The sequence below is a fragment of the Myotis myotis genome, unplaced genomic scaffold, assembly GCF_014108235.1.
Source record: "Myotis myotis isolate mMyoMyo1 unplaced genomic scaffold, mMyoMyo1.p scaffold_m19_p_2, whole genome shotgun sequence".
Classification (NCBI taxonomy): Eukaryota; Metazoa; Chordata; class Mammalia; order Chiroptera; family Vespertilionidae; genus Myotis; species Myotis myotis.
The window spans coordinates 175631020-175646636 of NW_023416324.1; the positions used below are offsets into that span (position 1 = coordinate 175631020).

General features: G+C 34.5%; 1 protein-coding gene across 6 annotated transcripts in view; it reads left to right on the forward strand.

Annotated features, from left to right (window-relative positions):
• DCUN1D1 (defective in cullin neddylation 1 domain containing 1) overlaps window positions 1-11855 on the forward strand; it is a 33519-nt gene extending 21664 nt beyond the window's left edge. For 5 of the 6 annotated variants that reach the window (XM_036347371.1, XM_036347372.1, XM_036347370.1 and 2 more), the window contains 3 exons: window positions 5138-5220; window positions 5448-5544; window positions 7094-8986. In XM_036347371.1, coding sequence (XP_036203264.1) covers window positions 5138-5220; window positions 5448-5544; window positions 7094-7173 — 260 coding nt within the window. In that variant the 3' untranslated portion in view covers window positions 7174-8986. Of the gene's footprint in view, window positions 1-5137; window positions 5221-5447; window positions 5545-7093; window positions 8987-11700 lie in introns of those variants that run through there. The other variant, XM_036347369.1, reaches the window with a different exon arrangement.
• The last annotated feature ends 3762 nt before the right edge of the window (window positions 11856-15617 follow it).

The window sequence follows — 15617 nt, forward strand, 5'->3', positions numbered from 1 at the left end:
TGAAACTATGTTAAAGCACTTCTGTCTAGTTAGGCTATTCTCTCTGTCACTTAGACATTTCTGTCTAAAGACACTTTTTCTTGTGCTTGTGGCAGTTAACATTTTATCTCTGTTCAACTTAATTTTATCCCTGTTTCAACTCTTAATTTTAACTTCTTTTTGAGTATTCCTTTTTCATTCAACATTTATTGACTGCTTACTCTGAGAGCATGGTGTCAGGAGCATCTTAAGTCTGTCTGTTTGGGTGAGTTTGCAAAGTCTCTCAAAGATTGAATTACACAGTTTCAAGGACAAAAGAAAAAGAAGTCATCTCTAATATGGAGAGAGATGGAGCACCTTTGAGAGTTAAACTGCTAGTAAGTTCATTTGACTAGAGATGTAGATCTTATCTGAAAATGAAATCATTGTAAACATTTTTCAATAAATTTTTTTTAATATATATTTTATTGATTTTTTTACAGAGAGGAAGGGAGAAGGATAGAGAGTTAGAAACATCGATGAGAGAGAAACATCAATCAGCTGCCTCCTGCACACTCCCTACTGGGTATGTGCCTGCAACCAAGGTACATGCCCTTGACCGGAATCGAACCTGGGACCCTTGAGTCCGCAGGCCAACGCTCTATCCACTGAGCCAAACTGGTTAGGGCTTCAATAAAAATTTTTGAGCTGTTTTAGGCTTACAGCAAAATTGAGCAGAAAGTACAGAGATTTCCCATATACCCCCTTTCACACATGCTTAGCTTCTCCCATATTAACCCTCCCCCCTGCACCCCCAAGCATTATCACCCAAAGTTCAAGTTTACATTAAGGTTCATTCTTGGTGTTGTACATTTTGTGGGTTTGGACAAATATGTAATGACTTCTTTCACTTAGTAATATTAATATGCATTTTCCTCCATGTCTTTTCATGGCTTAATAGCTCATTTTGTGTTAGCACTGAATAATATTCCTTCATCTGGATGTACCACAGTCAATATATCTGTACACCTTCTAAAGGACATCTTGGTTGCCTCCAAGTTTTGGCAGGAATAAAGCTATTGTAAACATCTATGGGCAGGTGTTTGTGTAGACATAAGTTTTCACTTCGTTTAGATAGCTACCACAGAGTGTGATTGCTGGATCTTATGGTAAGCATATATTTAGTTTTATAAGAAACTGCCAAACTGTCTTCCAAAGTGGCTGTACCATTTTGCATTCCCATCAGCAATGAATGAGAGTTCCTGTTTCTCCAAACCTTCGCCAACATTTGGTGTTATCAGTGTTTGGGAGTTTGGCCATTCCAAAAGGTGTGTAGTGGTATCTTGTTGTTTTAATCATTGAAGAATTTAACATGGAAGTGACACCAAATTAATGTGCCTGAAAGCTTCATTTGAAAGCACTGTTGATCCTTTAAAAGGAGTAAGGGCAGAACTAGAGGGAGAGACTGGTTATGAAGCTGTTGCAGTGATTTAGCTAGACATGAAGATGACCCTGGTATAGGCCTTGCCAGTGGAGATGGAGAAGTTAGAATGAGAGAGCTTCAATCGGAAGTATGTGATGAAGAAGAGAGGGGTTTCCCTACATTTCTCAACACACTTTAGGGATATTTGGAAACGTGGGGGATGTCTGTTGGGTGTCATAATGACTGAGGGTTTCTGCTGACATTAGGGGATGCTAAATGCAGTACGTAGGACAGTTCCTCAGAATGAGACATTTCATTGAGAAACACTGTAGGGTGATGCTATTTATTAAGAGAAATGGAATAGCAGGTCTGTAGAGGTGAGATAATGAATTCAGTGTGAGCCCTATTGAATTTGAGTTTTTTTGTGGCTGCCCGTTTGAAGATGTCCTTAGCCAGTGGTCCTCAACCTTCCTAATGCTGCGACCCTTTAATACAATTCCTCAAGTTGTGGTGACCCCCAACCGTAAAATTATTTTCGTTGCTACTTCATAACTGTAATTTTGCTACTGTTATGAATCGTAATGTTAATATCTGATATGCTATATGTGTTTTCCGATGGTCGTGACCCACAGGTTGAGAACTGCTGCTTAGGCAATTAGATATATGAATCTAGAAAAATAGAGATAGAAGTTTCAGATTTAGGAGTTGTTAGTGTGAAAAAGGGTAAAGGTTTGAAAAATCTGAGGGAAGTAGAAATGGTTATTGCTGACATAAAGTGTTACAGAACACCGACATTTAATGGATGAATGGAGGAAGAGGAGCCTGTAAAAAGGAGTAAGAAGGCTAGAGAGGACAGAGGAAGGTCAGTAAGGTACTACCATTAAAGCTGAAAGAAGTTCCATCTAGGAGGTGTGCTCTGTTCTGTCAAATATTGCAGAGGGCGAGGTAAATTAAGGACATAAAAGTGTTTACTTGGGAACCAAAAGGGTGTGGTAACCCTCCAGAGATCACTTAGTGGAGTGAGTTGCAGCGGTAGAGACTGGTTTATACAATTAAATAGTGTGTGGGAGGTGAGGAAATGGGGTAATGAATGTAGATGACAAAAAGTTCTCTTTTACAACCTGAACTTTCAAACATCAGACATGTACACTCCTATTCTTGTCGGAGTCTTAGGTTAGGTATTAGCTGACAAATGGGCATTTATAGGTGTCTCATGTTTTGCAGTTATTTGAATATTTCATTGTTTCTCATTCTTATTTTGTTAAAATTAGTTAAAAAGAAAAAATGTAACACTAATGAGCTTAGTTCTTATACACTTAATGCATTTGAAGTGCAGAGGAAAATTATTAAGCATATTAATAACAGCAGATCTTGTTCTGCTTGCTAATAACAGTAGTTTTACTTTTAACCGCACTTAAAGCTTGACAATTGGTTGATAAAGAAAAGGACAAAATGAAAGAACCTGGAAGGAATTTTGGGTATAGAGCTTTACAGACTACAAAGATTAAAAAGAAATTGTGATAGGAATTGGTGGTGTCATATTTCTAGTTCTCTTAAAACATGGGGACTTGAGTTTGACTTTCAGACATATTTTAGGAACACATTACGTATAACAGTAGAAGATTATCTGTGAAGGGAAGGAGAAAGAGCATAGCTAGTAAGGTAATGAAAGACCCAAGAAATACTTTTTAAACATAGCTGATAACCTGAGGGGGAAAGCCAGAAGAAGGCAAAGTTGAAGATGTAGGAAGGGAGGAAAATTAATCAAAAGACAATAGACAAAATTCCTTGAAGAGGCAGGGTGGTACTGGATCCAGAATAGTGGTGCTAGGGGCTTATCTTTGGATAGGAGGAAAAAACCTCCATTGAGTTTAAAGGAAGGTAAGTACATTTGCACGTGGGACCATAGGAAGTGGCATTCATTCAGCAATTTCTCAGTAATTGCTGTGTGTTTCAGTCTGCCAGTTTGCGTATATGTAGTCCCTGTTCTTGAAGTGGTTGAGATCCTATGAAGATGGGACTTTTTTTTTTTTTCTCCTTATGGCCTTTTTATATTTTCCTTTAAGGTAGGATGTGAGTCTTTTTGGAGTCCTTCCTAGTCTCTCATGATTCCCCAGATTATCAAGAGTGTTTTGGAGATAATATCTAAAAGGACTTTTAACACATTGCACACCAGTAGTTTTATTGCTAGCTTTACCCAGTGGCCAGATAAGTTTCTATTGAACGAATACAAAAAACATTTTACAAAATATCATACTTTAAAAAGATATTAGCTTGTAAGAACATGTAATAAATAACTTCAAAATGCAATGGGTGTTTAATTTTAAGGCATGCCTTTAACATTTATGTAAAACACTGTGTAATAGGAAAACACGAGAATGCTCGTGATCTGCCCGCATTGTGTTAAGTTACTTAGGATGTAATTTTTCCTGAGCTGGAGATGTAAATTTACTCATTAAAGCTTGGTACTTTAACTGCTTTAGTTCCTTGAAAGAAATGATGGGTCTTTCTCTCTGTCATATGACAGGAATAGGTCTTTGTCATGTGGCAGTATTGCTTCTTTACCCTTTTCTGCTACAATCATAATTAAATGGGCATTATATTATTTCATCAAATTTTTAAAACAAATCTCAGTTTATTTTAATTTTAATTTTTTTTAAAAAGATATATTTTATTGATTTTTTACAGAGAGGAAGGGAGAGAGAGAGTTAGAAACATCGATGAGAGAGAAACATCGATCAGCTGCCTCCTGCACATCTCCTACTGGGGATATGCCCGCAACCCAGGTACATGCCCTTGACCGGAATCGAACCTGGGACCTTTCAGTCCGCAGGCCGATGCTCTATCCACTGAGCCAAACCGGTTTCGGCTTATTTTAATTTTTTTTTTTTAATATATTTTATTGATTTTTTACAGAGAGGAAGGGAGAAAGATAGTTAGAAACATCGATGAGAGAGAAACATCGACCAGCTGCCTCCTGCACATCTCCCACCGGGGATGTGCCCGCAACCCAGGTACATGCCCTTGACCGGAATCGAACCTGGGACCTTTCAGTCCGCAGGCTGACGCTCTATCCACTGAGCCAAACCAGTTTCGGCATTATTTTAATTTTTAAATAAAAATTAATAGTCTCCTCAAGGACAGGATCAGAGAACTAACATCTTGGAAAATTGGTTAGGATTGTATATAGAAATTCTTTGCATTACAACTGTAGGTGTATGTCAGTGGTTCTCAACTAGGGGCAATTTTATCTCTCAGGGGACCTTTGACAATGTCTAGAGACATCTTTGGTGGTCACCACCAAGGATAGGATGGAGCTGATACTGTCATCTGGTGGTTAGAGACCAGGGATGCTGCTATTGCTAAAATGCATGGGGCATCCCTCCACAACAAAAAATTATCTGGCTCAAAACGTCAAAAGTGCTGAGGTTGGGAAATACTGGTATGCATTAACATTTGAGTACTGATGAACTAGTCAAGTATGCTTATTACATTATCTAATTGAAACTTCAGATATACCCTTTGAGGTAAGTGGTATTCTTCTTGCCCCCATGGACTGCCCATTGGTGCCCAGGATACAAACCTTGGGCTTATTTCTTTCAGGGAATTTTAATATGTTAGTATTCAGAGCACAAAGGTTAGTGTTTTCTTTTAGGTGTTTTTTTTTTTTTTAAGTTTCTTTGGTCTCACCTGTTTTTTTTGTTTTTAAGGATGAATATTCATGGCATTTGACATAATTTATTTTTAATATTACAGATCTAGAAATGGCCATTGCCTACTGGAATTTAGTGCTTAATGGAAGATTTAAATTCTTAGACTTATGGAATAAATTTTTGTTGGTAAGTTCATGTTTTCTGCAGTTTCTTGTTTTCTCTAAAATTTTGTTTTGTTTGAAAATAAATATTTTAAAGCATGATTGACTCTTATCAGAGCATGTAATGAACATAGAATGAGAAATTTGATTAGTAAAATTTCTATACACAAATTGGTTTGCATTCTTGTATTTAGTATCATCTGGACTTAAAAAAAACAACTCTTTTTAGTGATTTGGATTCTTTTTAAATAGGAACATCATAAACGATCCATACCAAAAGATACTTGGAATCTTCTTCTAGACTTCAGTACAATGATTGCAGATGACATGTCTAATTATGATGAGGAAGGTAATAAAAAGTTTTGCCCTTCCAGTTTTTTGTTTTTACCTGCCTTCTTTTATCATATACTTTTGAACTTCTTGTCTACTTCTGTTTTTCTTGGAGTTGGATTTCCCTCTTCTGAGCTTTTATCTGTGCTCTTCTAAATGTATGGAATGCCTTCATTTCTTTATCAATCTATAGTTTCTTTAAATACCAACTCAGTAGTCATGTCTTCCAGAAAGGCATGAGTAATTTTCATTCATGTTTAGAGATTTTCAGTTTATTTTAGGAAACCTGTTCTCTTAGGAAAGTACTTTTATACTTATATGTATATCTTTTATTATTATGTGTTTGTCTTATCTCTGAACTTGGAATATTAAACTCCTTAAGTTTAGTGACTTTGTCTAATTTGAAATGTACTTCAGCTGCCTACTATAGTACTATTGGCATTCAATAAATATTCACTGATTAAATGCTTTTCTGTTATTTCTTCATGTAAAGATGATGATGCTACCATCTACCTGTTTATCTAGAAGTGGCAATGATTTACATTGACTTCTTCATACATACCGAGTCCCCCCTTGAAAATTAGCTGGATCTGTTTTTGAGATTGTTGAACAGACAGAGGTGTTCTTTGAGAAATCTCCAGTGACCTTGGCCTCCTTGAAAGTGTCTTGGAGCCATTCATATAATCTAACCAGAGATGGTCTTACTTTAGTCTCTCTTTTCATAATAATTTATAGTCTTCACTAAAAAGTAAGAAAAGCCTAATTTTGCATATGAATGATAATTGTGCTTTACAGGAAACTGAAAACTTTCTGATTTAGAGGTTGGCATGTGAATGTATAGAGGCGTGCAGTTTAAAATTTTTTAGTATTTATCATGAAAAGGATAGATTTGGATACTTGCTGTTAATTTTCTTAAGATTTTTTTGTAAGATTTCCAAAAAATGCCTGAAAATTTGTTTCCTCCTACCCTCTAATGCTTTCAGCACTGGCAGCATGCTGGTATATTATGGTCATTCCTTAGGTTGCCAGTTTTGACCAAATTACTGCAGTGGCCTGACTTCAGTGGCTTTCAGAAAACCATATTATTATTATTATTTAAAAAATATTTTTATTGATTTTAGGAAGGAAGAAAGGGTGAAGGGGAGAGAGAGAGATAGATGAGAGGAAATCATTGATCGGCTGCCTCCTGCATGCCCCACACTGGGGATGGAGCCTGAAACCTGGGCATGTTCCCTGACCAGGAATTGAACCATGACCTGATTCATAGGTCGACACTCAACCACTGAGCCACTCTGGCCAGGCAAACCATATTATTGATGGATTACCAGAAGAGTTATTTTTATCACTCAAAAAATGATCAAGTGTTAGAATAATAGAGCAGAGAGAATACAAGAAAACTTTAGGTAGAAACTCTATAAAGCTTGAATTTTGAAAGTCCTATCAATGGGAATATGTATAATGATACTTTATTATGTGGAAGGTAGTTAAAATATAAAGGAACCTATTAAAATGTTAGTCTTATTCCTGCTTTTCTTTCTTTCCTTCCTCCCATATATTTTTCCCCCTAGGAGCATGGCCTGTTCTTATTGATGACTTTGTGGAATTTGCACGCCCTCAAATTGCTGGGACAAAAAGTACAACAGTGTAGCACTAAAGGAACCTTCTAGAATGTACATAGTCTGTACAATAAATACAACGGAAAATTGCACAGTCAATTTCTGCTGGCTGGACTGAACTGAAGATCAATCCTCCTAATTCAGACTGAGGGTTGAGACAAAACTTTAAGGATACATCTAGGACCATATCATATTTCACTCCTCTAATGTTGGTTTGGGCTTGTCTTCTAGTCTGGGCTGCTCTAACCATTTAAAACTTCTACATTGTGGATTTCATCTTATATCTGTGGACCATCCTAGTTTATTCTCCCATAAGTCTTAGAAGCTTTATGGTGATTATTTTGAGGTTTCCATTCTTGCATAAAGCACAATGCTGTCTTCATCAGAAAACAGTTTGGCATAAGAATTAAACATGAACATTACAAACAATTTCTAAAAACCTCTTAAATATATGCTTTGGGCTAGTTGCAAAGACTATGCTAATAGCACTTCCAATGAGAGTGATATATTTAAGTGTACCAGATCTGGAATGGTGTTTTGGTTTGGGGGATTTTTTTTTTCCTGGAAAATCACATGTATTGTTGATGTGAGTAGAGAATCTGATGAAAAAAATGTCAAAATAACCAACGTGAAAATTTTTTAGGATAACTTCTTGTGCCTACCTGAAAAATTTATTGTGTTTCAGACCCTCGATTTCAAAAGGTCCCACAGACCTACTCTACTTATCTTACCTATGTTTATATATAGTTGTCCTACAGAGAGCTTTTATTTAGAAAATGTCTGCATAATGTTAGATTCTACTGTCTACATTCTGCAGCACATAATTGGGTTTCATTATGATTTTGAAATGCTTATATGCCTGTTGAATAAGTTAAACTATTTAATTTGTTTTGAATGTTTTAGATTGCTACACAATACAATATTCTAAATTTAGGCATGAGGGTTTATTTTATTTTTTTAGCACACCATGGAACAAAAATGAAATTTTCTTAATTTATAAGAAGATAGTAGGAATTAAATTTTGAAAATGGTTGTGAATGAGCCATGACGTTCAATCCTCATAGGTACTGCTTTTTCAGACAAATAGTCCATTTTTGATGACCTTATTTTGTTGAAACTGCTTTAACTGCTAATCACTGTGGTTGCCAAATACTTCAGGAGCAAAGATTTTCAAGCAAGCATGCACTTGATGCAAAATACCAATCTGGCTTCTATTTTTGTAAATTATTCAGTCTCTTTACTGTTTTTGTTTCACTCAAATTTGATGTTTTCACATCAAAGCAGAATTCTATCTTGTATGTATTATATTTATTACAAGATCTATGAACTGCTTTTATGCTGAAAATGCTGATTTTCCTGTTCACTTCCTAACACATGAAGGAGGATTTATTGCTTTTTAAAAGATTTCTGTAAGGTAGGTTAAAAAATGTAAAACTTCAAATGTTGGATGCCTATGGACTTTAACAGGAATAGGTTTTGCTTGTTGTATCCATGCACTCTCTAAGATCTAATGTTGAAATTATCAAAGGAATGTATTTCAGATTAGCAGTACGTTTTAGATGTGGAAATGATTTTAAGAAAAATGACATATTAAGACCACTTTTTATTTACATAATTTTGAAGTTGACTAGGAATGTTTCCCACAGATCTTATATTAATTATTAATATTCCAATCATATTCTTCCAAAAGAAAAATTTGAAAATTTCTATTCAGGTTACTGGAATTGGTTATTTGGGAAAAAAAAAAAAAAAAGGAAGAAAAAAGAAGAATCCTGCTGCTTCCCTTTCAAGTATTTCCTGATTTCATATTTGTAAATATAAAGAGGAACTTCAATTATGAAAAAATTTAAAAGATATATGTATTATTTTGTTTCCTGTCTTGAAGATTTTGAGTTATGGTATTGTTTTCAGATAGATTAATTCAAGTATGCGGTGTCTTGAAATGAGATCCCATTCGTTTTTTTCCCCCTGTTATAAATTGTTTTTCATAAAAGTCTGATATTGGTTCATGGCCTAGTGCCTTGGGGTTTTACAGACTTTTCCTTTTAAATGTAAGACCTTTTCAACAAAATAGTATTTGTCATCAGTTTGGTACTAAACATTTATAATTACTGTGTAATTATAAACAAAAATACATAATCTTTGAATATAATTATGTAGCATAAAAGTTAAGGTTGTTCACTCTATGATGGCATCTTAGAATTAAACAATATTATTCCTAGGGCTGAAAAGAGAAGACTGATTTAATGTGGTATGATTACTCTGAGGATAAATGTCTGGTTACAGGGAATATTCTGTACTAAAAATGCTTACACGTATGGTTGTGTGTGTGAGTGCATGCATGTGAGTGCATGTCTGTGAGAAAGAGGTTGAAAGACGCACGCACGCATGCACGCACTTGAATTGCTTTAATTCATTAGTGTTTCCATTTTCATTCTGGTAAACTCCCCATGCTGATTCTTTGTTTTAAACTGAGCCACAGGTACAGTTTCCTCTTTGCCAAATGTCAAAACAGGTACACATTTTAAAATATAATGCTTTTAAAATACTAAAGTGTATAAAATTAGAAGTGCCCACATATAAAAATACTTGAGATCAAGATTATCTTCAGTGACTATCACCGGCATATCTCTGTAAGTTCAATTGTGTTCCTTACAATCCCTGTCATATTACAACAGAGGCAATAAAAGCTTCAGTGAAATTGCCATGCCTAAATCTTTTCACACATTATTTCAGTGTAATATTTTTAAAGACTAAAATATACCTGAAACTTATCCAGGAAGAATAATTTCCCTGGAAAGAGCATTGTAATGGCAAGTTTTAGGGAGAAAAGACATGCCAAGTCTTGTTTACTACATTTAAAATGTTTACAGCTATACTGGGCTGCTTTTATGTAATTAACAGTACTGTAGTTGTGTAATATGGCATTGTAAGTATGTGTTCTTCATTAGACTTTTTAAAAAAAGTTTTAATGAGAGAAAGTAAACTTAATAAAATACATGGGAAATCTTTTATATAATATCCTTACTGGGGAATTCTTATTTAAGCAAGGTATACTATTTTTTTCCTCAGAAAGTCTTAAGTGAATGAAGTGTTCTATTTTTTATTTGATGATAAGAAGTTTGAGTAGTTGTAGCTAGTTTAATGTGCACTTTGCTTAGATTTTTTAAAAACATGTTACTATTAAGACTACGTATTGTAAACCTTCTGTAACTTTTACTTATGAATGACAGAAGAAAGTTAAACCTAATGAAATAATTTTGGAATAAAAAAAAAAAGAAAGTGGTGCTGGGGAAATTTATTATAGTTCACAAAGTATGCCTTTGTAAACCTGAATCAACTTTTAGCAAGAATTAATTTATGTAGTTCTAAATGTGTGTATATTTAATAGAAAATACTTATTTGGCACCTCAGCAGTTTTCTTTAAATGTTTATACTTTTAACAATATGATTTATATTGAATACATAGATGTTTTGATAAGATTTTATCAAATTTGGTAATGTAATGCTAAAATGTTTTTAAAATGTGAACTATTTAACATATATCTCAATAACTGAGGACACAATACCTGGATTGTGATTTCTACATAATGTGATAATTAGGGTTCAAATTATGGCTCACCATTTAATTGATTATAAACAAGTATATTTCTGAACTCTTTACTTGCCTCCATTTTTACAACCATATAGCAATAATTTCTATTTTTATTTTATACAAATGTGAAGTTCTTTATTACAATACCTTTACCTTTGATTTCTGAGGGGAAGGGGTTTATATTTGACAGTTTAGATAAATTTGAAAATTCGTAATAGTACACCCTCCTTTCCCAGGTTTATCCTTACTATTTGTTGCCATTTTGGTTGAATACTTGGCTTGATTTGTATCTGATTCTGGAGGCAGATAATGCTGCTGTTTGTTTTTCTAATCTCAATACAGTTACATAAATGGTTTTACCAGAGCATTCTTGCCATCCTTTTTTCTTAATGGCCTGTTGGATAATTGGCATTTCCTGCTGACCAGCTAATTTATATGACAACTTTCCACTGGGCTCAATGTTTTGTGTTAATGTGGCTTTTGACTTTTTTTTTAATGTCATGAGGAGGGAAATTCTGATAAAAGATGCACAGCGTTTGTTGTAGTAGATGAAATTCCTGAAAGCAATGTCTTTATTTATGGAATTTTAAAGGCATATTATTTTGTAAATCATTATAATTATCTATTTTTAAAATTGAGATTATAAAACGTGTATTTTAATTTATACATCCAAGTTTTTCTTACGAGTTTTGCTTAAGTATGTTTTATTTGTTTATTTGTGCTGTGCAGAAATCAGTGTTGCTTGTCCTAGAACATTGGTTTTTAAGCCATACCTTAAGGCTGCTGTATTTCTTGAGGTTGGGCTATAGCAAGCAGGCTGGCTCTTCTTCCACTTCATCTGTAGCTTTTTACTTTCATCCTTGTAGAACTTGGCATTGCATATGAGATTTTTTGGTGGGGGGGAGGAAAGTGTTTGGTTAAATTTTTTTTAATGGCTGGCTTAGAGGGAAATCCTCTTCGACAGGTTTTTCAGTGGACTGGAAAGAGATGGAATCAAACTGAAATTAAAGCTGGCCTGGTCATAGAAAACAGCACTGCTCTGAAAAGAAGAATCAGATCATTTTAAAGCAAAAAATAATTTGAACCGAAATAATGAAAAGAAAGCTTGATTTAAAATAATAAAAAAATTTGAAACTTACCAGAGGCAGCATGTGAGTAGCTTAATGACCAAATTTTTTTAAAAAAGGATAATGCTCATTTTATATTTAAATATATATATATATTAAAATTTTATTTCAGATTATGAAATATTCTAAGAAAATTGGTATCTAATGGAAAACTTGGGCACTAACAAATGGATTTTTCACTAAAAGGAATACTGTAGGGCATAAGGTTAGGAGAAAACAAAGTGGCTAAGAGAAAAGGCTAATGAAAGCTGTAGACTGATTTGGTAACATTACACATAGCTAAAAGTCATATTTTGCTCAGTAAGGTTTAGACATGTGTGTACTTGTAATCCTTTAAAAATAGCATGTTTTGTTTTTAAACAAATGCTAGTAATATTCTTAATCCTGATTATATATTCGTTGTACTGAAGATACAATGGTTGTCAGCCAGAGCTTTAAAATAGTCATTCCTAAGAGTTTGTTGTACTGTACTTTAAAAATATAGCTTTATTGAAGTATAATTTATATGCCATAAAATTCACCCCCTGTAAGTATACGATTTAATTACAAATTTATAGACTGTACAATCATCGTCACAAACTAGTGTTAGAACATTTCCATCAGCCATAAAAGTTCCCCTCATGCTCCTTTGCAGTTAATTACTGCTACTAGCTCCAGCCCTAGGCATCCACACTGATCTGTTTTTATAAATATTCCCTGTCTAGAAACTATATAAAAATGAAATTAATACAATTTGATGTCTTTTGTATCTGGCTTCTTTCAGTTGGTATATTCCTGTACTTAGTTCCTTTATATAGTGTTCCACTGTATGGATAGTCTACATTTTGTTTATCCATTCACCAGTTGATGGACGTTGGATTGTTCACATTTTTGTTATGAATGGTATGAATGTTTATGTACATGTCTTTGTGTGGACGTATGTTTTCATTTCTCTTAGGTAGCTTCCTAGGAATGTAATTGTTATTTTGGTTGGAAAATTTATGTTTAACTTTCTAAAAACTATCCAATTCCCTTCCATGTGTCTATTGGATGTGCAATTTGGGTGAGTATGAGGTGGCCTGGGAGATTGCTATAAAATTATAATAGACATGTATTTACCTGAAGGTAGTATTTTTTGTAGCCAGTGGGGGTAGTTACACTCTTCCAGTGGCAGTTCTGGTCCTGTAGTGAACTCTGGTGAGATGAACTGCGTAGTTGAGTGGTGCTGATGGCTGGTGCTCTGTGCTATTGTGTGTATCATGGTTGGTTGATACAGGTACTTAGCCTGTGACTGGTGGTATTACCTACACATTGACAAAGAACTGCATGGATATGTCACACCCTCATTAAGTTTCCCAGAGCTCTTGCTCTGAGATGACTGGGAATTCTTAATAAAAATGTAGTTGGTAGTATTTAGTTGCTGCCAGCTTCCTGTGTTCTTACACACAGTGGACATTGCAATAGTGCTTTATAACTTTTAAATGGAAAATTTCAGACACACACAAAAATAGAATGGTATAATGAACCTACTTCAACATGATCAGTTCATGGCTAGTCTTGATTTATCTGCATGCCATCCATCTTCCCAATTGGATTTATTTTGAAGTAAATCTTAGCAATTGCTATGTATGTCTAAAAGACTCTTACATAAACCATAATACCATCAGTGTTAACATGTTCTTAGTAATTATCTAGTTAGTATTTAAGTTGGCTCTTTTTTTCCTCCAGTTCAAGTTAGGAGTCAAAGACAGTCCATACATTGCATGTATCTCTAATCTTTTAACCTATGGGTCCCATACTTCCCACTCCTTGGTTTGGAATTCATTTGTTTGAAAAAGCAGTGGTTGCTTTTTAAATTTTAAAATATGCAATTTATATTTAAGGTGACATTTGATATCCCTAAAAATGTATTTTAGAAAATACTTTCACAATTAATGAAGTATAGTATAAAAAGCTGTGGTAATTATATCAACAAATATACCACTAATTAAAAAGTATAATGGGACTTATATCCAGAATATTTAAAGAGCTTTTAACAATAAAAAACAATTCAATTTACAAATGAACAAAGGATTTGAAAGACATTTCTCAAAAAATGATACAAATGTCCAATAAGCATATGAAAAGATTCTCAACATAATTAGTAATTAGAGAAATGCAAATCAAAACTACAATGAAATATCATTTCATACCCATTGGGATTGCTTTAATAAAAAAAAGATAAGTATTGAGGATGTCGACAGATTGGAACATCGGTGGGACTGTAAACTGGTGCTGCTGCGTTGGAACAGTTTGGCTATTTCTCAAAACGTTAAAATTAGCATATGACCTAGCAATTCCAGTCTTGACAATCCTATATGATAAAAGGCTAATATGCAAATTGTCCCTTTGACCAGGGGGCAGGGCCAGCCAGCCAACTTGCCCATGGCCCCTCCCCCCAGCTGGCCCTCCCCCCAATTAGCCCCCCCCACCCGTGCATGAATTCATGCACCGGGCCTCTAGTATAAGGGAATTGAAAATACATATTCATACTTCAGATCCTGTTAAACACCATTCTATTTTGTGTCTGAGTTTAACTATTTTAGATATATAAATGGAATTATACTGTATTTGTCTTTGTGATTGCCTTATTTCACTTAGTATGATGTTCTCAAGTTTCATTCATGTAGTAGCATGTGACAGGATATAGTCATTGTATGTGTATACCAGGGGTGGGCAAACTTTTTGACTCGAGGGCCACAATGGGTTCTTAAACTGGACCGGAGGGCCGGAACAAAAGCATGGATGGAGTGTTTGTGTGAGCTAATATAAATTCAAAGTAAACATCATTACATAAAAGGGTATGGTTTTTTTTTTCAATAGTTTTATTCATTTCAAACGGGCCGGATCCGGCCCTCGGGCCGTAGTTTGCCCACGGCTGGTGTATACCATATTTTATCCATTGATCTGTCAGTGGACATTTGGCTGTTGTGAATAGTGTTGCTATAAATTTAAGTGTGCATATATCTCTTGAGACCAGACCTTTTAGTTCTTTTGTATATGCATCTATAATTGGAATTGCTTGATCATATAGTAGTTCTATTTTTAATTTTTCGAGGAACTGGCATACAGTTTTCCATAGCAGTTGCATCATTTTATAGTCCTACCCACAGTACACAAGGGTTCCAATTTCTCCACATCCTCACCAACAATTATTTTGTTTTGTCTTTTTTCATTTGATACTAACCATCCTAATGGGTATACTGTGATATCTCATTGTGCTTTTGATTTGCATTTTTCTGATTAGAACTGTTGAGCACCTTTTCATGTGATTGTTGGGCACGTGTATATCTTTGGAGAAATTCTATACAAGTCCTTTGCCCATTTTTAAATTGGGTCATTTGATTTTTGTTGTTGAGTTGCAGGAGTCTGGTCTAATATGTCATTTAGTGCAATGTTTTCATATTAATTTTCTATCTCGATAATCTATCCATTGATGAAAGTGGGGTAGTGAGAAATCCCCTAATTCTATTGTATTACTTGTTCTCACTTTAAGCCTGTTAATATTTTCTTCATATAAAAAGACGAGGGTTTTGTTTGTATGTTATCATAAAAGATTTTCTACATAAAAGATTGTCATCTGAAGACATAATTTTACTTCTTCCAGTTTAGATGCTTTTTATTTCAACTTGCCAAATTACTCTGACTAGGACTTCCAGTACTATGTTGCATATAAGTGGCAAAAGTGGGTATCCTTTTCTTGTTTCTGATGTTAGAGGAAAGGCTTTGCATCTCA